The 25,745-nt window shown below is 34.2% G+C and overlaps 1 protein-coding gene across 7 annotated transcripts in view; it reads right to left on the reverse strand.

Annotated features, from left to right (window-relative positions):
* Nucleotides 1-25,745, reverse strand: part of LOC145283792 (clathrin interactor 1-like) — a 546,043-nt gene that overhangs the window by 197,302 nt on the left and 322,996 nt on the right. For all 7 annotated transcript variants that reach the window (XM_080132873.1, XM_080132871.1, XM_080132868.1 and 4 more), the window contains 2 exons: nt 21,652-21,805; nt 257-323 (listed from right to left, as the gene is read on the reverse strand). In XM_080132873.1, coding sequence (XP_079988999.1) covers nt 257-323; nt 21,652-21,805 — 221 coding nt within the window. The remainder of the gene's footprint in view (nt 1-256; nt 324-21,651; nt 21,806-25,745) is intronic.

Genomic DNA, 25,745 nt, shown 5'->3' on the forward strand with positions numbered 1-25,745 from the left:
TGGGTAGGCCTACTAGTCAGAAGTAAACAGTTGTTAAAACTTTGCCGTCATTTACAATAATGATAATAAAAGACCTGCAGTTCTGAACTGATATTAACTGGTTCTTGGGATGATGAAATATTAATTTTGAGGTTGGGTTGTTACATTGAGAATTCACCCCCCCCCCTCCATCAAATTTAATATATGTAAATATAAAAATTTATCATTGTGTAATTTTTTTTTTAATTAATTTTATAAAAATAATTTACACACTCACACAGGTGATGTTCCACCGGCTGCTTGGAATGCTGCAAATTCTTCAAACTCTCCAGCAGAAGTATGTGCTGCAAAATTGAATGAGATAAAATAGAATAAAAATTAAGCAAATGAATTTTAGAACATCTCTGAAAAAGTATCCAATGCTACAAATATTAAATTTATAAAAACATTTACAAACACTCAAAAAGTCTTAGATAAGATATTCAGTAGCAAATCAATTATCTTTTCTAATGACGATCCAGTGTAAAAATAGTGCTGTATGGCCAAAATGTAGCATTTTTAAAAAATTTTAATAGTAAAAATTAAAGTTACAAACTTGTAAAATAATTTAATATAATTTTGCCGAATTAGCATGGAAATATTTATTTTAAGCAAAATAGCTAACTTTTCTGAACACAAACACACACAAAAAAAAAAAATCAAAAACAGGTAATGTCTTACATGATAGAGAAATCAACCAAAATTTCACATTTTATCAAAAATCAAATAATTATTTGATCGTATTCATTTTTTTTTTTTTTTTTTTAAAGATTTAAACACCTCATCCATTTTAATCTGCATAAAAATTTCTCATGAGCAGGAAAGGCTTACTTTTTTAAAAAATTTACTCAAAAATAATGTAATAGAAAAACAGCAATTTTTGGAGGGTCCTAAATGTAAAATATTCACCATTTATTTTGTGAAAAATTTTTTAATAAATTGTTGAATTCTGCTAATATTTTTTATCATATATACTTTACCTAATTCTAGTAAAATATGAATTCATTTTATTTAGATTAGTAAATAAAAAAACAAACAAAAAAAAAACAATCTCCAGTGTTAATTTTAACATTCAAGTATTTTCTGTAAGAATGGAATACATTTTCTTTTACTAGCAATTAGTCAAGTCAAACTAAAAGAAGCACAATTTTATCATGAAAATTTATATAAATTTTTCTTTAGTTATTTGAACTGATTATTATAGAGCTGGATAATTTTATAGAAAAAAAAAAGACATCTGGTCATGTGGTACTTATTCCAACAATACAAATTGATGATTTTTTTTTTTTTTTTTTTGCAAAATTTGTAATAAATAGTATGTTTTTAAATATTACTACACATGTCATATTAAAAAATGTGTTCATATTTGTCATGGATATAATTTATCTATTTACCTGGTTTCTACAAATAAAATATGTTCTTTTATGATAACATACATATATGATACAATCTTTATTTGACTAGCAAAATGTATTTCTTCAATAGCTGTATTCCTTAGCTATTATTTTTCATTATATTTCAAGCAAAAAGTAATATATATTATTTTGAACATTATTCTCACATTTTAGCTGATGTAACCTCAGATCTTTAGGAGTATCTGTTAGAATTCTGTAATTTTTCTGTTGAACTCAGGAATCTGTACGGAATTTCTAACAGAACCCTTTATTTAATCCACAAGGGTAGCAGACTCTTGTCCCATCAGCCATAATTAGGTAGAATTCTAAAGTAATTTGCAGTTGTATTCTTAGTATCACCTGCACTGAGAATTGAACTTTCAACCTCCAGAAGAGTGTTGTTTAGTACTTAATTTTACTTTGTACTTTATTTGTTATGCCACGGGTAAACTAAGACAAAAGATTAATTGATTGAGATTAATTTTTTTTTTCTAATAATAAAATAAAATTGTTTTTTCATAAATTTTAGGCTTTCTTTAAAGAACATTTTTGCTTTTGAATTTCTCATTGCACATTCAATACCACCACGTATTTATTTCTATCAAAAATTTTGGTTATATCTGATGATAACGTGCCATTTAAATTGTATACTTTACGTCAAAGTATGGTGCATGTGCCAACAGTGTACGATCACAAATGGCTTTGTGATAAAGCATTTTCTTAAAAAGCCTAAAACCTCATAAAAATATTAACTGATTTCTAGAAAAGGCAGGAATTTATACGAGGGTAAATTTTTTTTTACAAAGATTAATATTAATTTAAAACAGAGCAGCTATTATTTTTATCATAAAAGAACATAATATTAAAAAAAAATGGTTCTTGTATAAAATTCACCCATATAAAAAACAAAGAAAATTTTGTATGATGTATGTATCCATAACAAGATGAAATCATATTCCAAAAATTACGTAAATTGATCATATAGTTTCTAAGCATTTAATGAGATTTTGTAGGCATTATCTTGCAAGTTTGAATTATTGAATTATCTCCTTTTATTATTATTATTATTGTTTTCAAAATGGCAGGCAAGACGTCTGTTAGTCATAAAATTTTATTTTATTTAAACACTAGCGGGGGGACCCGGCGTTGCCCGGGTGTTTGTAAGCGTGTGTGGTGTTAAATAAAAAAGAACGCAGGGGTGGGGGAGGGGATGGTAGGATCGAACCCGAAGCCCTGAAGCGAAGTTTGAAAATAAAATCAGCCAGCCAGAATGAATTAGTCAATGATGTTTGAATTTATTTAAGTAAGAACCAAATTGACAGGTGCGCGTCTGGAAGTCGTCCAGCGTTACGACGACGATGTCAATGACCAGGTTTGTTTGTTATAAGCGAAGTAAAAAAAGAAAGAACATTTTAATTAAGCGGGGGGGGAAGGGATCAAAACATCGAAAAAAAACACACAAAAAAAACTAACATAAGGCAAACGAACGATGAAAACAAAAACGAACATGTGAAAAATGGCTTAAAGAAGCCTGTTTCGATATTAAAACTTAAAAAAATCGGTGGGTACCTGGGTGTTTTTGGGTGTTTGGTCGGAGATGGGTAAGCGAAGTATAAAAAAGAAAAACAGAAAAACGAACGTTACGTGAAAAATGGCTTAAATAACACTGGTTCCATATTTAAATTTAGAAAAAAAAAAAAAAAAAAAAAGACATCCCACACCACGATTCGAACCGAAAACGTTTAGATAATGAACCAACGCGCTAATCGACTGACCTAACGCGACGTACATGAAATTTGTTCAGTTTTTCAACTATTTAAAGTAAATCAGGTCATGACGTCATCTGGCGCATGCATAGAACCGGTCGTCATCACGAGAAGACCGTTTTTGTTGACCCCCCCCCCTGTTGAAAATTGTCAATTTTGGGGTGAAAAAATTAAAGTTTTGGGCCAATTTTTCGATATTTTTCGAGCAAAGGATGGGGCTTCGATATGATACCGAGTTTATGAATTTTCGTCGCATCTGTCGAAGGTTTTTAGCAGACACACAAACATACACACATACATACATTTTCGCTTTTATATATATATATATAGATAAGGACTACTTAATCAATTTACGTAATTTTTGGAAAGATGATATTTTTGTTTTATCATGGATGTGTACATTATACAGAGGTTTTTTGTTTTTTTGTTTAGTAAAATAATTTTGGACAAAAAACAATAATAATGAATTTAATTCAGCAGATTATTAGTGATTCAAATCATGGAGTTAGATTTAGTAACAAAATTAAATAAATTGTTAAACTATAATCGTTGAAATTATCATATACTATCAAGAATAAATACACACACACGGTACAACTACGTTGACACACCAGTTCTTGCCAGATCACCAAAGTTAAGCAATGTTGAACCTGGCCAGTACCAGATGGATGACTATTTGGGAAGGTAAGGCGCTGTATGTACTGCGCCAAGTTGTAGAAATTTCCAGGTTCATATCTGGGGACGCATTAATCCACTGGGGGAGATGCACCCTAGTCTTCGTTAAGACATGCATCTACGAGAAGGAAACTGATTTAAAAACCTGCGGTCTACTGTATACCCTGTCCTGTGGCAGTTATCTGCACCAATGGAGGTTAGCAGTAGTACCAAAAAGTGTGGATGGTTCTACACAGCTTTCACCACTAAACAAATCATCTGTGTGGATTTCCGAGCAACTTAGTTGTTGTGGCGGAACCTCATACGTCGAAATCGACGAGAGAGTCCATTTTTTTTTAATATATATATATTTCCTCAAAACCTTGGAGGGGAGACTAAAACTTGCTGCTATGGTTTCAAATGATCTGAAATAACAGCAAAGGGGACACTTGATTTCAAATATTTCCGATATGTTATATCTTCCCTCTTTTGGAAAGTGAGTATGATTACGAATATCTCCAGTCTCAAATAATATTTATACTGTGAAATTTACTTTATGTATGAAAACCAAAGAGGGGAGATATAACATATCAGAAATATTTGGAATCGGGTCTCCCCTTACTGTTATTTCAGATCATTTGAAAACATAGCAGCAAGTTTAAGTCATTCCTCCATCAAGGTCAGAGGTTTTGGAGAAATATCAGATATTTTGTAATTCATATGTAAAACTAGGAAAACAAATGACTATGATTGAAACATTTTATGGCTGTAAAAATGTGCCCAAAATAAGCTCCGGATGATCCCCTTACTGTGTGACCTTAAGGGCAAATGTTGCATAGCCCACAACACAATTTAGGTTATTACCTTTCCAATAAGCCTTCATTTGTTTGTTAAATTCTGATCAATATTCACTGAGATTTGGAACTTATAAAATTGTCAACAAAAGGTGATATATATATATATATAATATATATATGTATATATATATATATATATTAGCATGGGTGCCCGGCGTTGCCTGGGTGTTTTGAGGTGTATGCTGAGAAAAAGAAAAGAAAAAAAAGAAAAAAAGTCAAATATTTTAACTTTGACCCTTATTATGACCCCATAAAATTCATTGTTTAGGGCTCAAATCAATTAAGTTAGATCCATGTCCAAGGAATCTATATCTAAAATTTCAAGTGTTTAGACCCAAAATTGTAGGAGGAGTTTGGTAGAGTTCTCAAAGGTCAAATCGTTGAACTTTGACCCCTTAATCGCAAAATTTCTGCCTGAAAACCAATCACATCGATTTTCCCAAATCTCAGTACCCTGTATATCAAATTTCGAGTCTGTAGGCTTAAAATTGACAGAGTTTATTGCGTAGGGAAATGTAGACAGACACTTTCACTTTTATAGATATATAGATATACACTGGTAGCCAAATTGAATATTGAAATGCTTATACATTTGGTTCTATGGTTTCTACATGAAAATTTGCAGGCTTTTTGAAGATTATACTATTCTATGGTTAAAAGTTTACAACAATTAGTTAAGAACCTATATTTTCCAACAAATAAAATATGCCCAAATTTGCTTACATTTGTATATATAAAGTGCTAGCAAGCCTGCTTTGAGATGAATTTTGCTTGTTTTTTTTTTTTGCTTGGTTGTCTCCCCTGTGGCTTTGCCAGGCCACTAATATATATGGAATACCAATATCAATTAATTGTAGGCATTTTAAATCACACCTCCTTAGTCACTTACCTACTCCTCCCCCTTAAAGTTCTTATCAAACATGCTTCTAAAACTACCTATACTAACATCCTACAGTAATGCACTTTTTCACAAAAATCTCCACAAAATTTAATATTTGATACATCTAAAACTGCACCATTTTTGTCAGTACTACTCCTAAAAACCATTCCATATAACTACACCCATTACTCCCAAATAACTTCTTTACTCAAAATATTTATCTGTTTCCTCTTTATCTACTTTGCATATGCATGTATATCGATTTTGCTTCAAATTTTAATTTTTTTTTCTTTAATTTTTACTTTTAATAGTAATATTCAACAAAATTAAGTATGTATGTGTGTTGTTGCTCATGCCTTTAACTCTTAAATCATAGGAATTTTATCTCATTAAGTACAACTTAATCCCCCCCCCTAAAAAAAAGAACACAATTAAAAATTATCCTAAAATTTAACTTAAGTTTAATTGAAATCAATACATTTTTCTACTACATTAAAGCACTTTAATCATAACTTCATAACTGCCAACTGTATTGACTAGTTTCAACCTCTAACAATCACCAAGTACATTATAAATTTAAATAGTAAAGGATATGAACATTTAGACTTAACAACTAAATTGTAAATATTTTATTGAATCTACTCCAAGTAACTTAAATGTGTGTATACACATACACACATTTAAATCAATTATTGTTAGTACCATTTTAATTGATTTTATTTACTTTTAGAATTTTGTCTTATTTTTTAGAACTTTTTTACTTTTCACATTTTTTAAAAAAATTTATTTTAGCCATTTTTATACCATTATAAACTATTCTTGTTATTATTGCTATTTCTACACTAGTAACCAGTATAATAATTATTAAAAATTATCACTTATCATTAATATCACAGTTATTAAACTATTTTTTATTCCTCATTACCTTCTTTTATTCTTTATTTTTATCACAGGTTTCATTAATTAACTACATTTTGAGGGTTTCATTATTATTATTATTATACAACTTTTAAGGTTTTGCATAGAAATAAGTAAAGAAAGCTGTGGAGTAAAGGAGGGGGGTGGAGGCAGAGGGACGAGACAAGGGTAGAGGACTAGAAAAATGTTTTAAAATCACCAATATAATTATATATGGTTTTTCTTTTTTTTTTTCCTTTTCTCCCCTATTTTACAAATGTATGTAGGGATGATATTTGGGTAACGGGGATGCGTAAGAAGGCAATGTAAGTTGTACATTTTATGATCACAACAAATTCGAATTAATTCAAAGGCATTTTTATAACAGAATAACTTTAGATTAACTTTATACCACTTTTCACATAGATATTCCCAAAAGTTGTCAACTTGACATACCTCTGCTGATGGACCCATTACGCAGTAAAATGTTTAATGTCTTAAAGCGTTTACCATATTGGCGGCTATCACACACACACACACACACACACACACACACACACACACACATCTTTCTTACTAATCTTTTATTATTTTCATTATCTTTATCTCTGGTTTCTTAACCCCCATTCCATCTTTTTTTCTTTATTCCTATATTTAAACACAGACCATGATCCACAGCCCTGTGTTGTCTTCTTTATATACAACTAAATTGTATTCCTTATTTTTAACAACATGTGATTGAACCTCGTGATATTAATTCCCTATGACACTGAAGACCTGATATTTTCATTGCAAACTTTACTTTCGTAGAAGTTGTATTGCTTGAAGAGGTTTGTAGTTGCTAGTAACTAGCTGACCAAAACATGCTCATATAGCAGCATATCACTGCTTATGTAAAAACAGAAAGTATATTTTGCCCTACTTCGGTATTAAGCACTCTTGTATTAACCTTGTTAAACTTTGTTGGTTACTTAAACTCTGAAAATATTAACTTTGTAATATATTTGGACAATGTCAAAACATTGTTAATTCACTCTCCGCATAGCAGTAGCCGAATAGTGCAATGGTTAGAAGCTCCAACTGTCATTTGGTTGATCGGGTTTCGGTCCTGGCTTGAGGTAGTTGCTTGTCTAGCCGCACTGATGAGCTGTGAAATAGTACTATATGTGGATGACATATATATATATATATATATATATACACACACATACACAAATAAATGATAAAAGTCTATATTCCAAATTTCAAGATGTTGATCATCTTACCATCTATTTCTGAAAGTATGTTGACTTGCACAATTCAAAGATAGTCTAATAAAATGAAAAAAGATAATTACAACTTCTCTCCCAATTTTCGGATTTTGTAATCATGCCTATATGCTTTTATTTTCTTTTAAAAATTGATAAGTGCTTTTTCTTCTGAGGCGTTAAGGATGAAATAAATGCAATAATTGACATAATTGCATGAACGCTTCTATGTTATGAAACAGGTGCTGTCAAGAATTGTGCATGTCAACATACTTAAAGAAATGGTAAGATGGTCAACATCTTGAAATTTGGAAAATAGACTTTTGTCATTCATTTGTTATATGCTTTGTGGTTATATCAAGTTACATAAATTAAAGGATTGGTATAAATAAAAGTTGAAATATAATTGAATAAACATATTTCCCCATAAATATATGTATATATATAACTCAATAGGTGTATTTACTATCGAGTTTATCATATATCTGTGGTACTTCACACACCACTTTTAAAGTATTCATACATTAATAGAAACTTTGCTCTTTTAGACCTTTGGTCTTGCGGTCCTAACCTCTATCTGCAGTTATGTTCTCTTCTGACATCTTGAATATACTTTTTTCTTTTTGAAAAGGGGAGGTATTTTCTCCAGAAATTAATCAAAGTTCCATACCACCAACGGACTTTATATACACCAGACATAACAACAATTTGGTTATAAAATAATTATACAACGAGGTGAGGAATGATAGACGAGTAAACAGTTAGACATTTCTCTACTTGAACGTACCCGTCTATTTGTTTGTGTTTCTTTTCTTTACTCTCATGATTCCGGTCCTTTCCACATTGTTTTTGGCTTTTAAAATTTATATATATATATATATATATATATATATATATACACACACACACACATACAAACACACAAGCTCAAAGTCTGTTCTAAAGAAAAAAGAGAATCTACATAAAATGTAAGTGTATTCTTATGTAAAATTAAAAAATAATCGGGATAATACCAACCAAGATAGAAGTATTCCCAAATCTAATTGCATTTCTATGGAGCTAATTTTATCTGGAGTGGGTGGGGGTGTTAGCCATAATTTGAAAAGAAAACACTCATTTCCTTCCGCTCAGCATTTTCTTATTTTATGTTTCTGAAGCTTCTTTTTGGACCAGGGAGGAGAGGGTAAGCAACTAGAAATCTGGTTTTAGTAGTACTCTGGAGGTATTCTTGATTTTATTTGGGTGGTTTCAGTAATGCTTTAAATGAGAGAAATAAATGTAAGATTATTTTTCCATTTGGTAAGCGATACATAGTAATCCAAAAGTTCTCAACATCCTAAATAGAGCAAATGTGTTTAAATGTAACGTTGCTCAGTAGAAAGAACATGTCATTTGTTAACTTAGTATTGAGCTATAATACAATATCATACAGTAATGCAGTATTATATTCGATAAGTAGTATGAAATAATCCAAAGTACTCAATATCATAGACATTGTGTTTAAATTAAAATAAAAGAGTGGGGGTGAAAGAGGGCGAATGGAAACAAAAAGAGATTAAGCAAAAGGATAGGAATTAGAAACTCATATGTTTTTATGACCCTGGGCAATGCCGGATAGGCCTGCTAGTATAATAATTGTTCTATTTGAATGGATTCATACAATTCCCATTACTACAATAAATCGCATTATTGCTGTGGTGAAGAGTTGTTGAATAGCGTTTCTAGATGAATTACTAATACATTAAAGATTAGTTATATTTTAATATTGCATAAATAGGTCCAACATTTATATTATCTTTCCTTCCCTCCACACCTCGCATGCCTATGAAACGAGGAACTATTTCATCTAGAGAATCAGAGCACATAAAAACGGTTAGCTTTTTAAAAAATTTTCAAATGCAGGATTGTAATTTCATGCTAAGAAAATCCTTAATGCTTTGCATTTGAAGACCGACATATTTAACTGAAAATTGTTTGCATTTGCGATATTCTTTATTGATGCAAATATTAATTTCATCTTTATTTCCGTTTGTAATTCATATATATATATTTTTTTTTATTGTTTTATTAAATGTATAACAGATTTTAACATTGCATAAATATATTAAATGTATAACAGATTTTAACGTTGCATAAATATATTAAATGTATAACAGATTTTAACGTTGCATAAATATATTAAATGTATAACAGATTTTAACGTTGCATAAATATATTAAATGTATAACAGATTTTAACATTGCATAAATATATTAAATGTATAACAGATTTTAACGTTGCATAAATATATTAAATGTATAACAGATTTTAACGTTGCATAAATATATTAAATGTATAAAAGATTTTAACGTTGCATAAATATATTAAATGTATAAAAGATTTTAACGTTGCATAAATATATTAAATGTATAACAGATTTTAACGTTGCATAAATATATTAAATGTATAACAGATTTTAAATATATTAAATGTATAACAGATTTTAACGTTGCATAAATATATTAAATGTATAACAGATTTTAACGTTGCATAAATATATTAAATGTATAACAGATTTTAACGTTGCATAAATATATTAAATGTATAACAGATTTTAACGTTGCATAAATATATTAAATGTATAACAGATTTTAACGTTGCATAAATATATTAAATGTATAACAGATTTTAAATATATTAAATGTATAACAGATTTTAAATATATTAAATGTATAACAGATTTTAACGTTGCATAAATATATTAAATGTATAACAGATTTTAACGTTGCATAAATATATTAAATGTATAACAGATTTTAACGTTGCATAAATATATTAAATGTATAACAGATTTTAACGTTGCATAAATATATTAAATGTATAACAGATTTTAACGTTGCATAAATATATTAAATGTATAACAGATTTTAACGTTGCATAAATATATTAAATGTATAACAGATTTTAACGTTGCATAAATATATTAAATGTATAACAGATTTTAACGTTGCATAAATATATTAAATGTATAACAGATTTTAACATTGCATAAATATATTAAATGTATAACAGATTTTAACGTTGCATAAATATATTAAATGTATAACAGATTTTAACGTTGCATAAATATATTAAATGTATAACAGATTTTAACGTTGCATAAATATATTAAATGTATAACAGATTTTAACATTGCATAAATATATTAAATGTATAACAGATTTTAACATTGCATAAATATATTAAATGTATAACAGATTTTAACGTTGCATAAATATATTAAATGTATAACAGATTTTAACATTGCATAAATATGTCCAACATTTCTACTTATTTTCTATTAGTGAGAGGAGAATCTATCACCATACTTTTCCCGAAAACTGTCAATTGGACTTTTAATAAGTAGAATACTTATCATTTTTATTTATTTTTTTTTAATGAAGTGTATACATTGTGGATGCGTGATTGGTAGCTCTCGTAACTCTCGCTTATCATAATTTGTGTCTTAGTCTTCATTTATGAGTGATTTTTCTGATAAAGGGAGAAGAAAAAGCTGTATTCTAGGTCAGCAGTATTTTGTGTGAACAGTAGTCTGAGTTATTGGAAATTTTGTATTCCTGTGTCTGTCTTTGTGGCCATGTCATTAGTAAGGGTACTGGAAGTAAACGTTTTATCTGGGCTGACGTTATCCACCTAATAGTCAGGGACCTGAACCTTGGATTAACCACTAAGGACGCTGTCCTATCAGAGGGTGCAAAGTATTGCCATTTGGTGAGTGGGTTTTGGACCATGCAGTAGCTTCCGGTAGGGCTTCTCAATGCCATATTAGTGGGTAATTGTTACGGCTTTACCTTTTCATGTGCTTCAAAAAAAAAAAAAAAAAAAAAAAAGTTTCTTCATTCCCTTTTCTCTCTTACTTTTCCTCTCTGCCCTTGCTCTAACCAAGTCTGTCGACCAATACTACAAATCCCAAAAGCTCCATGAGAAGTCTCCAGAAAAAATACACAAGTAAACCCAGAACTCCAACTTCCAACGTAGACCCCCACTACCATGTTGTCTCCTTCAACATCAGGGGTCTACATTCCAACCTTCCAGATGTTGAATCCTAATTACAGGAGACTAAACCAGACCTATTATTCCTAAGCGAAACTGGCATTGGATTGACAATTACGCTAGGTGATTTTGTAATTAAAGGATACTCTTAAGTTAACATCAAAACCTGACCCCCAAGATCGCCATGGGCATGGAATATGTGCTTTCCATGTGGTTGAAACTTATCCAAAGAGATACTCAGATTTACCCTATATGTGCTTCCGGGTTGCACTTGCTTACACCACAGTGTTTATATTTGCTCTCTATCACCCCCACAATAGCGGAGTTACCCTCTGAGAAAATTGACCACATCCTGTCTGCTCATCCTTTGGCCAACATTCACATCTGTGGTGACTTCAATGCTCATAATGTGAAATGGTTAACCTACTCAAGACAGAAGATGATGGGAGGTTCTGTCATGATTTCTCCATTGCTTATGACCTCACTCAGATTGTTTAAGAACCCACCCACTGACAGTATGCAAGTCTCTTAGACCTTTTCCTCACAACTTTTTTTTTTTTTTTTTTTTTTTTACATAGGCATAACCACTTATCAAGGCCAAGAGACCACTCGAGGATAAGGGTTAAAGAGTGTACAGTAGTCAGTTGGACAATAAAGTAATCGTTAGTAATGGAAATTCGGTAAATTTGTTAACAAGTGGAACGGCTCATCAAGAACTTGTTTATGTTGGACTTGAAGATAACCATATTCTAGTCAGCTGGAAAGCAGGAAAACAGAAGACAATTCCACAGGCGTGCAGTTCTAAGAAAGAAGCTTTGTTCATGGAATCTACATTTAGGTTCAGGCAGATATAGAGTGGGGGCAATTATTAATAGTGTTTTCAGCTAGACAAGTGTTTCTTGTGAAAGTTTGGCAAGGGGGGACCATAGATTGAAGCTGTGAGATATAACTGTAAGCACATCTGCTGTAGATCTAGCAGAATGGAAACCATATTGCGTGTCACTAAGATCATTTTTGCTGAGATTGTTGATTACTTTAACAGATTCCAGCAATTTACTCATGACGCACAGGAGACTTATTGGCCTGTACTGAAAGGGGGATGAGCGATCACCTGAATTCTTAAATACAGGGCATACTGATGAGATTTTCCAGGGTGATGGGAAGCAATTCTCCTTAAGACAACGTTTAAACAGTTTTGTAAGTATGGGTGCTAGTTCTGGTTGAAGTTTTTTGAGTACTATAATTGGAATACCATCGGGGCCAGTTGCTTTACTGGAATGAAGGTTTTGATTAGCTTGGCAACATCACGTACTGATATTTGTATATCACATAGCATGTTTTCTGATACAGGAGGAAATATTGGTGGTTGGCAGCCTTGGTTGCAAAGGGTAGAATTAGCTGCAAGTTCTTGGCAAAGAGTTTGGCTTTGTCTGATGCTCAGATCCATTGATGATAGTTGGGATAGAGCACACGCTTCTGTTCAGGATTCTGTTTGCTATTTGCCAAAACTGGTGGGAACCAAGCTGCTGCTCAGCTACTTTGGACTTGACGGACTGAGCATACAACTCTCTTGCGTTCTTTATTACTTTCTTACAATGGTTACTGGCAGTCCTGAAAGCGGCTTTAGTTTCCATACATCTATTACGTTGGAAGCAGTGGAAAAAGTGATTTCTGTGTGCAATGGCAGCAGCACATTCTGGAGAGAACCATGGCTAGCTGTTAGGTTTTTGCTGGAACTTTTTCGAGGGTATGAAATTGTCTATACCTACAATTAACCATTCCGTCAAGTCTGATACTATAGAGGACACATTCTTTTTAACATGGAATGCAGAGGTAGATCCGATATAAATGTATGGAAGCTATCCCAGTCAGCCATAGTGTATCATACACTGTACGATGGAGAGGTACGTCTGAGGACTTATTACATTTCATTTTTATCTTAATTGATACAACAGAGTGGTTGGAAGATCAAAGAGGAGACAGAACAGAAACTGAACATAGTTCAGGGCAAGTTGTGAGAAAAAGGTATAGGAGACTTGCATACTGGCCGTCATTTTCGGGCACACGGGTGAGTTCGTGAACAATCTGAGTGAGGTCATAAGCAATGGAGAAATCATGATAGAACCTCCCCTCATCATTGGTTTTTGTTTGAGTGGGTCAACCATTCCACATTGTGAACATTGAAGTCTCCACATACGTGAATGTTAGCTGAAGGATAAGCAGATAGAACTTGGTCAATTTTCTCATATATGCTTTGAAAGATAGTAACTCTGCTGGTGTGTGTGTGGGGGGGGGTGCGATAGAGAATAAATAGAAATGCAGTAGTGTGAGCTAAAGCAACCCGGAAGCACATATAGGGTAAGTTAGGATCTTCTCTGTAGATGTTCCTACCACATGGAAAGCCATCTTTAATATAGGCACATATTCCATGCTCATGGCGATCTTGGGGGTCAGATTTGCCCTGAGCTATATTCATCTTCCGTTCTATCACCACTTGGATCTTTCAACCACTTGGTTGTATCAGTTAGGATAAAAACAAAATGTAATAGGTACTGTATATTGATACTCTATGGGTTACTGGGATAGTTTTCGTACATTTACTACAGATTTACCTCTGCGTTCCATATTTAAAAATAATATGTCCTCTATAGTAGAGGACCTGACAGAATGGTTTATTGTAGGTATAGACCGCTTTATACCCTCTAAAATATTCCAGCAAAAACCTAACAGCCAGCCGTGGTTCTCTCCAGAATGTGCCATTGTGCACAGAAATCACTTTTCCCATTGCTTCTAACGTAATAGATGTACTGAGACTAAAGCTGCTTTCAGGACTGCCAGCAACCACTGTAAAAGAGTAATAAAAAAAAAACATGAGAGTTGTATGCTCAGTCTGTCAAGTTCAAAGTAACTGAGCAGTGGCTTGGTTCCCACCAGTTTTGGCATATAGCAAACAGGGTCCTGAACAGAAACGTGTGCTCTATCCCAACCATAATCAATAGACCGGAGATAATCTCATCAGCATCAGATAAAGCCAGACTCTTTGCCAACATTTTTGCAGCTGATTCTACCCTATGCGACCAAGGCCGCCTGTATCAGAAAACACGCTATGCGACATACAAATATCTGTGCGTGATGTTGCCAAGCTAATCAAAAAACCTTGATTCCAGTAAACCAACTGTAGCATTACAAGCGTATGCTGTATTTTCATGGACACCGGCAATATTACATACCTAATGTGCTTCAACAAGTCATATCTTTTATTTGTTGGTCAATTTTTAAAAGAATTACATTGATGGAAAGAGAATAAAATAAGCATTCCAATGATGTTAATTTATTTTGCTTTTATGCGTTCAATATTTTTATGCTCCAAGTTAAAAATGAAAAAAAAAAAAAAACCCCCAAAAAAACAGTAAAAAATGATGGCAGCAAAAAGGGTAACTATTTTTTCAATGTTTACATTTCATACGTTATGTTTGGATACATATGCGTGGGGTTAAATTTGATTGGATATGGCTGAAATTTTATAGACTATATAAGTATAGAAGTCCATTTCTACTGGACTTTGATTTATATTTTTACGACAACACGAAGCAAAGTTATGACTGAGCAAAGTTGACAAAGAATATTTCAAAATTGATAAGATAAATCGGCATATATCATCTATTTTCATATAGATAATAGTTTCAGAAGTATTTTCATGAATAATATATAAATATTTGATAATTATTAATTGTGCAGAAATTTCTTTCAAATATTATCTTTTATAGAAATTAACATTAATTGCTAAGCGCTAATGCTAACATAATGCACTGAGCTGACTAAAGTATTCTCTTTTTCTGCTTTGTCTTATAAATCATTTTTTATTCTGAGTTTTTCAATTTTAAAAAAAATTATTTTCAAGTTTTTCAAATTTGATTTCCAAACAATACTATATTAAAATGGTTATTTATGCCATTTTTTGCGTTCGTTGTTTTTTTGTTTTTATTTTTCAGATTTTTTAAAAAAGTTTTAACATCGTTCGTTTTGCATGACATTCATTTTTTTTTGTGTTTTTTTTCCAATTTTAAGAAATTTTAACATCGTTTGCATCACGTTCGTTTGTTTTTTTTTCCAATTTTTTTAAAGTTTTAATATTGCTTTTATTTATACAATATTCAAACAGGGTTATTACTTCACTTATTCTTTTATTTTGATTTAGCCAACTGGTTAATATATAGTTGTTGCTTATCGGGATTCCTGGTATCCTGGTACTGTGAAAGTTACATTGAGGGTTTATGTAAAGTACGATTTATGGTTGCATCTCAGAAAATAGGGATATATTTTGGGCCAAATAAGAGAGGATTTACAAAATTAAAAATTGGACTGGTCCCAAAATGCATAAGTTCTGGTTGACTATGGGAATTTCCATTTTTTACAGTAATCCAAAATCTATATGAAAAATTTTCGATTTATTTCTGAGATTAATTCATATCTACTCAATTTTTTTTTTTCTTTGAGGGGAGTAGTAAATACCGGCTATGAATGCTCTTTAGGCATTCAATGGCTACACCCCAGATTAAGCTCTCCTTTAGTGAGTAAGCAGGAACATGCCTATTCTCAATAAAGCTATATTCAAATACTTAGTTTTGTTCATAAATAGACACCCACAGTATGATACCATGCGCCGGTTTAAAAAAAATTGAAATTTGTACATCTGAATTTATAATTCATGGTTTATGGTAAAGAGATACATCAAATTTGACTGCATAATCAGAAAGAACACACAATTTTACATAAGAGTGCCAAGTTTCATGAGAATAGCTTGAAAAATAAATAAATAGTGGCGAAATTACTGAATTACTTAAAATGTTGAGGTCCGTAATTTAGCCCGCTTTTTCTAAAGAAAAATGTCCACGGAAAGCATAAATTTTGGCACTTAAAATTCTCATAACTTTTGAACTACTGATGGTATTTGCATAATTCAAACGGTTTTAAGCATCTTTTACATAGCTCTTTTCATGCAAGTTGATAAAATAACAATTATCTAAGAAGAAAAAAATCAACTTGTAATGCTACCAACTGGCCCTGACAGCATTCCAATTATAGTGCTCAAAAAGCTCCAACCAGAACTAGCTCCCATCTGTTTAAGCGTTGTCTTAAGGAGAATTGCTTCCCAACACCCTGGTAAACCTCATCAGTATACCCTGTAAGAATTCTGGTGATCGGTCATCTTCCTCTCAGATCAGACCCATTAGTCTCTTGTGAATCATGAGTAAGCTGCTGAAATCCATGTTAAATAGAGAAGTAGTGAACCACCTCAGCAAAAATAATCTTCTTAGTGACATTCAATATGGTTTCCGTTCTGCTAGATTTACAGCAGATGTGTTGACTGTTATATCTCATAGAATTAGTGAACCTCTTGATGATGGCTTTCTTTCTAGGGCAATTGCTCTTGACATATCAAAGGCTTTTGATAGGGTATGGTGTAAAGGTCTACTTCATAAGATATCCAGCTATGGTATAGCTGGAAATGTTTTCTCAATTATTAAATCATTTCTGTTAGATAGATTCATAAGATTAGTAGTTGATGGGCAGAAATCAGAAGCTAACAGTATAAATGCTGGAGTCTCTCAGGGGTCCATCCTTGGCCCAACTCTCTTCCTGATCTACATCAATGATCTTCCAAATACACGATTAAACCCGGATCTGAAACTTCCAACGTAGACCCCCACTACCATGTCTCCTTCTCCAACATCAGGGGTCTACGTTCTAACCTTCCAGAGGTTGAAGCCCAATTACAGGAGACTAAACCAGACCTTTTATTTTTAACCGAAACTGGAATTGAACAGACTATTTCCCTAAATGAGTTCGTAATTAAAGGATACTCTAACTTCCAAATCTGACCCCCAAGATCGCCATGGGCATGGAATATGTGCCTATATAAAAGATGGCTTTCCATGTGGTAGGTACATCTACAGAGAAGATCCTAACTTACCCTATATGTGCTTCCGAGTAGCACTAGCTCACACTACTGCATTTATATTTACTCTCTATCGCCCCCATAAAAGCGGAGTTACTATCTTTAAAAGAGAAAATTGACCAAGTTCTATCAGCATATCCTTCAGCTAACATTCACGTATGTGGAGACTTCAATGTTCACAATGTGGAATGGTTGACCCACTCAAACAAGACTGATGATAAGGGGAGATTCTGTCATGATTTCTCCATTGCTTATGACCTCACTCAGATTGTTCACGAACCCACCCATGTGCCCGACAATGACGGCCAGTATGCAAGTCTCCTAGACCTTTTTCTCACAACTTGCCCTGAAATATGTTCAGTTTCCGTTCTGTCTCCTCTTGGATCTTCCGACCACTCTGTTGTATCAATTAAGATAAAAATTAAATGTAATAAGTCCTCAGACGTACCTCTCCATCGTACAGTACATCGATACACTATGGCTGACTGGGATAGTTTCCATACATTTATATCGGATCTTCCTATGCATTCCATGCTTAAAAAGGATGTGTCGTCTATAGTATCAGACCTGACAGAATGGTTAATTGTAGGTATAGACAATTTCATACCCTCAAAAAAGTTCCAGCAAAAACCTAACAGCCAGCCATGGTTTTCTCCAGAATGTGCTACTGCTATTGCGCACAGAAATCACTTTTTCCACTGCTTCCAACGTAATAGATGTATGGAAACTAAAGCCGCTTTCAGGACTGCCAGTAACCATTGTAAGAAAGTAATAAAGAACGCAAGAGAGTTGTATGCTCAGTCCGTCAAGTCCAAAGTAGTTGAGCAGCGGCTTAGTTACCACCAGTTTTAGCAAATAGCAAACAGAATCCTGAACAGAAGCGTGTGCTCTATCCCAACTATCATCAATGGACCTGAGTTAATCTCGTCAGCATCAGACAAAGCCAAACTCTTTGCCAAGAACTTTGCAGACAATTCTACCCTTTGCGACCAAGGCTGGCAAACCCCAATATTTCCTCCTGTATCAGACAACACACTATGTGATATACAAATATCTGTATGTGATGTTGCCAAGCTAATCAAAAACCTTGATTCCAGTAAAGCAACCGGCCCTGACGATATTCCAATTATAGTACTCAAAAAACTTCAACCAGAACTAGCACCCATACTTACAAAACTGTTTAAACGTTGTCTTAAGGAGAATTGCTTCCCATCACCCTGGAAAATCTCATCAGTATGCCCTGTATTTAAGAATTCAGGTGATCGTTCATCCCCCTCTCAGTACAGGCCAATAAGTCTCCTGTGCGTCATGAGTAAGTTACTGGAATCTGTTAAATAGAGAAGTAATCAACCATCTCAGCAAAAATAACCTTCTTAGTGACACACAATATGGTTTCCGTTCTGCTAGATCTACAACAGATATACTTACAGTTATATCTCATAGGATTAGCGAATCACTCGACAGAGGCAACCTTTCTAGGGCAATTGCTTTGATTTGATAGGGTATGGCAGAAAGGTTTACTTCACAAGATCTCCAGCTATGGTATAGCTGGAAATGTCTTCTCAATTATTAAATCATTTCTCTCTGATAGGTTCATAAGAGTAGTAGTTGATGGGCAAAAATCAGAAGCTCACAGTATAAATGCTGGAGTCTCTCGGGGGTCCATCCTGGGTCCAACTCTTTTCCTGATCTACATTAATGATCTTCCAAATCACATCCTTACATCATTCGTAGACATTTTTGATGACGACACTACCATTTATGGTAACACATCTAAGACAGTAAACGACCAAGTTCTCTCCGATTCTCTCTTCTCTGATCTTGATCACGTTGTACAATGGGGAAAGGAGTGGCTGGTTACTTTTAATGCATCTAAAACCAAACTTCTATCTTTTCATCATCAACATTCTGATCCCCATCTGGCATCAATTAAAATGAATGGCTCTCGTCTTGGGGAGGTCTCAAGTTTTGACAGGCTTCTGGGCTTGACCTTTACTCCTGATCTTAAATGGAATACGTACATTAAATCTGTTGCCAAGGCCGCTGGAAAAATGGTCGGATCCTTCTATAGATCCAGTAGATATCTCACTGCTGATGCAATTCTCTATCTATATAAGAGCCAGATACGTCCCAGGATGGAATACTGTTGCCACATCTGGGCAGGAGCTGCTAGAAAAGACTTATCCTGCCTTGATAGGGTTCAAAATAGACTTTGTGGCCTGGTGGGAGACGTCCTTTTCTCTTCGCTGCAACCTCTATCTCACAGAAGAGATGTTGCGAGTTTGTCTCTGCTTTATCGTTATTTTCATGGAAAGTGTTCGACTGAGCTTCAATCTATGGTCCCCCCCCCCCTCGCCAAATTTTCACAAGAAACACCAGACTAGCTGAAAACATTATCAATAATTTTCCACACTCTTTATCTGTGCCTAAACCTAAACATAGATTCCATGATCAAAGCTTCTTTCTTAGAACTGCACGCCTGTGGAATTGTCTTCCGTTTTCCTGCTTTCCAGCTGTCTATAATATGGTTGTCTTCAAGTCCAACGTGAACAAGTTTCTTTAACCCTTATCCTTGAGTGGCCTATCGGCCTTGATAAGTGCTCACGCCTATGTAAAAAAAACAAAACAAAAAAAAAACATCCTAAGATCATTCATTGACATTTATGCTGATGACACTACACTCTATGGCAACACATCAAAGGCCGAAAATGAAAAAGTTCTCTCTGATTCTCTGTCTTCTGATCTTGAGCAAGTGGTACAATGGGGAAAGCAGTGGCTGGTTACTTTTACTGAGCTGCTATGTTTGCATCATCATCGCTCTGATCCTCATCTGGCATCGATTGAAATGAATGGCTGCATGTTTTAACAAGCTTCTGGGCTTGACCTTTACTCTTAATCTGAAATGGAACACATACATCAAATCTGTTGCCACGGCTGCTGGGAAAATGGTAGGATCCTTCTGCCGCTCCAGTAGATACCTCACTCCTGATACAATTCTCTACCTATAGAAAAGCCAGGTACGGCCAATGATGCCACATTTGGGCAGGAGCTACTAGAAGCAGCTTATTCTGCTGAGTTCAAAATAGACTTTGTAGCTTAGTGGTGGGATGGCCCTGCAACCTCTTTCCCACAGAAGAGATCTTGCGAGCCCGTCTCTGCTTTATCATTATTTTCATGGCAAGTGTTCGTCTGAGCTTCAATCTATGGTCCCCCTCGCCAAACTTTCACGAAAAACACTCATCTAGCCAAAACTACTCTCAATAATTTCCCACACTCTTTATCTGTGCCTAAACCTAAATGTAGATTCCATGAACAGAGCTTCTTTTTTAGAACCCATGTCTGTGGAACTCTCTTCCATTTGCCTGCTTTCCAGCTGACTGCAATTTGATTGTCTTCAAGTCCAACGTAAACAAGTTCTTCATGAATCATCCTTCTACGTAATCCAATTTACAAAATTCCCACTACTTATGTATACCCATTAACCCTTATCCCCGAGTGGCCTCTGGGCCTTGATAAGTGGTAACTCCTTTGTAAAAAAAATGATAATTAGTAAAAGCTATTCACTATTGTTCAGGTAGTAACCATAGTTAATGTTACAGGGACTACTAGATGTTCACATCTAGTAAAACAGAAATGATAAAATAAGGAGAATAATCAAGATTTATCTAATAGATTAGCATATTTATCATCATCTGATTTTGGTATTTAACATGCTGCCAATCACTGTAACATATTCATGTTTTGGCAACACAAAAAAACATCTCAGACCTGGTCTCCATGTGATCTGATTCATAAGGTTAATCTTCATATGCACTCAAGTCACTTTACATTATGGCAAATCTCAAAGCAGTTTAAAAAAACTGCTTCTTAATATATATATATTTTACTATATATATATATTCTACTGGTCAGAGTTAAGAAAATATTTTTAAAAGCCTATAACTTACCAGAAAGAGGCTCAGCAAACAAAGCATTAGTTGTACTTGAAGAGGATTTGAAATCACTGAAGTCTGCAAATAAATCTCCAGAGTTTGGAACACTTGTGTCAATCAGACTGCTGGCTCCAGCATCAGCTGGGGTGGTGGTAGGAGTAGAATTTTGCTACAACAAAAAGAAAACAAACATTATAGATTGAAAATAAGACTGAAAAGAAAATTTGGAAACTTATGAATCTTATCTTAAAGAAAATAGCTCATTATCTTACGAAAGTATATAAAATAGTTAAAAAAAGAAAATTCCAATTGCTCAAACTGAATCCTTTATTTAATCTGCTGGGGTAGCTTGGTCTTGATAAACATTTCTTGCTTTTTTATTTTGTATCAGCTAATTTAACTGAACATAGTGCATATAAGCATTTGATTTTACCTGGAGTTTTTTTTTTTACACACAGGAATCACCACTTATCAAGGATCAGAGGTCACTCGAGGATAAGGGTTAACGGGTATACATTAGTCAATGTGATTACAGTGTAGTAAACATAAGTAGTGGGAATTCTGTAAATTGGATTACTTAGGGGGACGGTTCATCTAGAATTTGTTTACGTTGGACTTGAAGAAAATCAGATTGTAGTTAGCTGGAAAGCAGGCAAATGGAAGAGAGTTCCACAGACGTGCAGTTCTAAGAAAGAAGCTTTGTTCATGAAATGTACATTTAGGTTAAGGCACAGATAAAGAGTGGAAATTATTGATAGTGGTTTTAATTAGACAAGTGTTTTTCATGAAAGTTTGGCGAGGAGGGACCATAGATTGAAGCTCAGACGAGCATTTGCCATGAAAATAACGATAAAGCAGAGATGGGCTTGCAACGTCTCTTCTGTGGAAAAGAGGTTGCAGGGAAGAGAAAAGGGCATCCCCCACTAAGCTATGAAGTCTATTTTGAACTATGTCAAGGGAGGATAAGCTGCTTCTAGATGTGGCAACAGTACTCCATCATTGGCTGTACCTGCCTTTTATATAGGTAAGAGAATTGCATCAGGAGTGAGGTATTTACTGGAGCGGTAAAAGGATCCTAACATTTTTCCAACTTAGCAATAGATTTGATATTCGTGTTCTATTGCTGGTCAGGAGTAACAGTCAAACCCAGAAGCTGGTAAAAACATGGAGCCTCCCCAAGACAAGAGTCATTCATTTCAACCGATGCCAGATTGGCATCAGAGCGTAGATGGTGGAGAGATAGAAGCTTGGTTTTAGATGCATTAAAAGTAACCATCCACCTCTTTCCCCCATTGTACACCGTGCTCAGGACCAGAGGAGATAGAATCAGAGAGAACTTGGTCATTTACAGTCTTTGATGTGCTACCATAGATTGTAGTGTTGTCAGCATAAATGTCTATGAATGATGTGAGGAAGATCATTGATGTGGATCAGGAAGAGAGTTGGACTCAGGATGGACCCTTGAGGGACTCCAGCATTAATACTGAGAGCTTCTGATTTCTGCCTATCAACTACTACTCTTATGAACCTATCAGAGAGAAATGATTTAATAATTGAGAAGACATTTCCAGTTATACTATAGCTGGAGATCTTGTGAAATAGACCTTCATGCCATACTTTATCAAAGGCCTTTGATATGTCAAGAGCGACTGCCCTAGAGACGAAGTCTCTGTTGAGAAATTTGCTAATCCTATGAGATATTACTGTAAGTATGTCTGCTGTAAATCCAGCAAAACGGAAACCATATTGCACGTCACTAAGAAGATTATTTTGCTGAGATGGTTGACTACTTAACAGATTCAAGCAGCTTACTCATGATTCACAAGAGACTTATTGGTCTGTACTGAGAGGGAGATGAGCGATCATCTGAGTTCTTAAATACAGGGTATACTGATGAGATTTTCCAAGATGTTAGGAAGCATTTCTCCTTAAGACAATGCTTAAATAACTTTGTAAGTATGGGCACTAGTTCTGGTTGAAGCTTTTTGAGCACTATAATTGGAATGCCGTCAGGGCCAGTTGCTTTACTGGAATCAAGGTTTTTGATTAGCTTGGCAACATTATGTACATAGTGTGTTTTCAGATACACGATAAAATACTGGGGGTTGGTGGCCTTTGTCATAAAGGGTAGAATCTGCAAAGATCTTGGCAAAGAGTTTGGCTTTGTCTGATGCTGACGAGATTACCTCAGGTCCATTGATGATAGTTGAGATAGAGCACAAGTTTCTGTTCAGGATTCTATTTGCTATTTGCCAAAACTGATGGGACCCTAGCCGCTGCTCAGCTACTTTGGACTTGCGAACTGAGCATACAACTCTCTTGTATTCTTTATTACTTTTTTACAGAGGTTGCTAGCAGACCTAAAGGCGGCTTTAGTCTCAGAACATCTATTACGTGGGAAGCAATGGAAAAAGTGATTCCTGTGGTACAATGGCAGCAGCACATTCTGGAAAGAACCACAGCTGGCTATTAGGTTTTTGCTGGAACTTTTTTGAGGTTATGAAACAGTCTATACCTTCAATTAACCATTCTGTCAGGTCTGATATTATAGAGGACACATTATTTTTAAACATAGAATGCAGAAGTAGATCTGATATAAATGTGCGGAAGCTATCCCAGTCAGTCATTGAGTATCGATATACTGTATGATAGCGAGGTATGTCTGAGGACCTATTACATTTTGTTTTTATCTTAACTGATACAACTGAGTGGTCAGAAGAACCCAGTGGAGACAGAACAGAGGATGAACATAGCTCAGGGCAAGTTGTGAGAAAAAGGTTGCAAGCTTCATTTTATCTTGGTATTCACTGACAATTTTCAAGCCAGTTTACTCAAACTTTTTTTTTGTTTTGTTTTGACTTATATACTCTAAAAACAAGGAATATTGTCACTGAGACATAAGGTGCTACTGGGCCATTCCAGTTCACATGTGTTACAGTTCAGACAGGTTTTCAGCGATAAAATTTATTTAAAATCTCCCTTATATTTTACTCTTTTCTTTTTAGCTTATGTATTCTTAAACCATTACTCTTTTATGTAGTACATAAAAAATCCCCATAGTTATGACCATTTTTTTAGAATAGTCTTGTTTCTAGTGTCACATGCATTACATTCAGACGGGAAGGATATTTGAAAAATTTGTAAAGAATGTATAAACTATATTCATATCTGATTTACCTCTGCACTCCATGTTTAAAAAGGAAGTGTCCTCTATAGTATCAGATCTGACCGAATGGTTAATTGTAGGCATAGACCAATTAATACCATCTAAAAAATTCCAACAAAAACCTAACAGCCAGCCATGGTTCTCCCCAGAATGTGATGCTGCTATTGCGCACAGAAATCACTTTTTCCATAGCTACCAACGTAATAGATGCACTGAGACTAAAGCTGCTTTCAGGACTGCCAGCAACCACTGTAAGAGTAATAAAAAATGCAAGAGAGCTATATGCCCAGTCTGTTAAATCCAAGGTAGCTGATCAGCGGCTTGGTTCCCACCAGTTTTGGCAAATAACAAATAGGATCCTGAACAGAAGTGTGCGTTCTATCCCAACTATTATCAATGGACCAAAGGTCATCTCGTCAGCGTCAGACAAGGCCAAACTATTTGCAAAGAACTTTGCAGCTAATTCTACCCTATGCGACGAAGGCCATCAATTCCCCATATTTCCTCCTATAACACAGAACAAGCTAGGTAACATACAAATATCTGTGCATGAGGTCACCAAGCTAATCAAGAACCTAGATTCCAGTAAAGCAACTGGCCCTGATGGCATCCCAATTATAGTGTTAAAAAAGCTTCAACCAGAACTTGCTCCCATACTTACGAAACTATTTAAGCACTGCCTTAAGGAGAAGTGCTTTCCGACTCCCTGGAAGACCTCATCAGTTTGCCCTGTATTTAAGAATTCAGGTGATAAGTCATCTCCCTCTCAGTACAGACCAATAAATCTCCTGTGTGTTATGAGTAAGTTGCTGGAATCCATATTAAATAGAGAAATAGTCAACCACCTCAGCAGGAATAACCTTCTTAGTGACACACAATATGGTTTCCGCTCTGCAAGATCTACCGCCGATGTGCTGACGGTTATATCCCACAGGATTAGTGA

This window comes from Euprymna scolopes, chromosome 8 (assembly GCF_053919585.1).
Source record: "Euprymna scolopes isolate OS-2025 chromosome 8, ASM5391958v1, whole genome shotgun sequence".
Lineage (NCBI taxonomy): Eukaryota > Metazoa > Mollusca > Cephalopoda > Sepiida > Sepiolidae > Euprymna > Euprymna scolopes.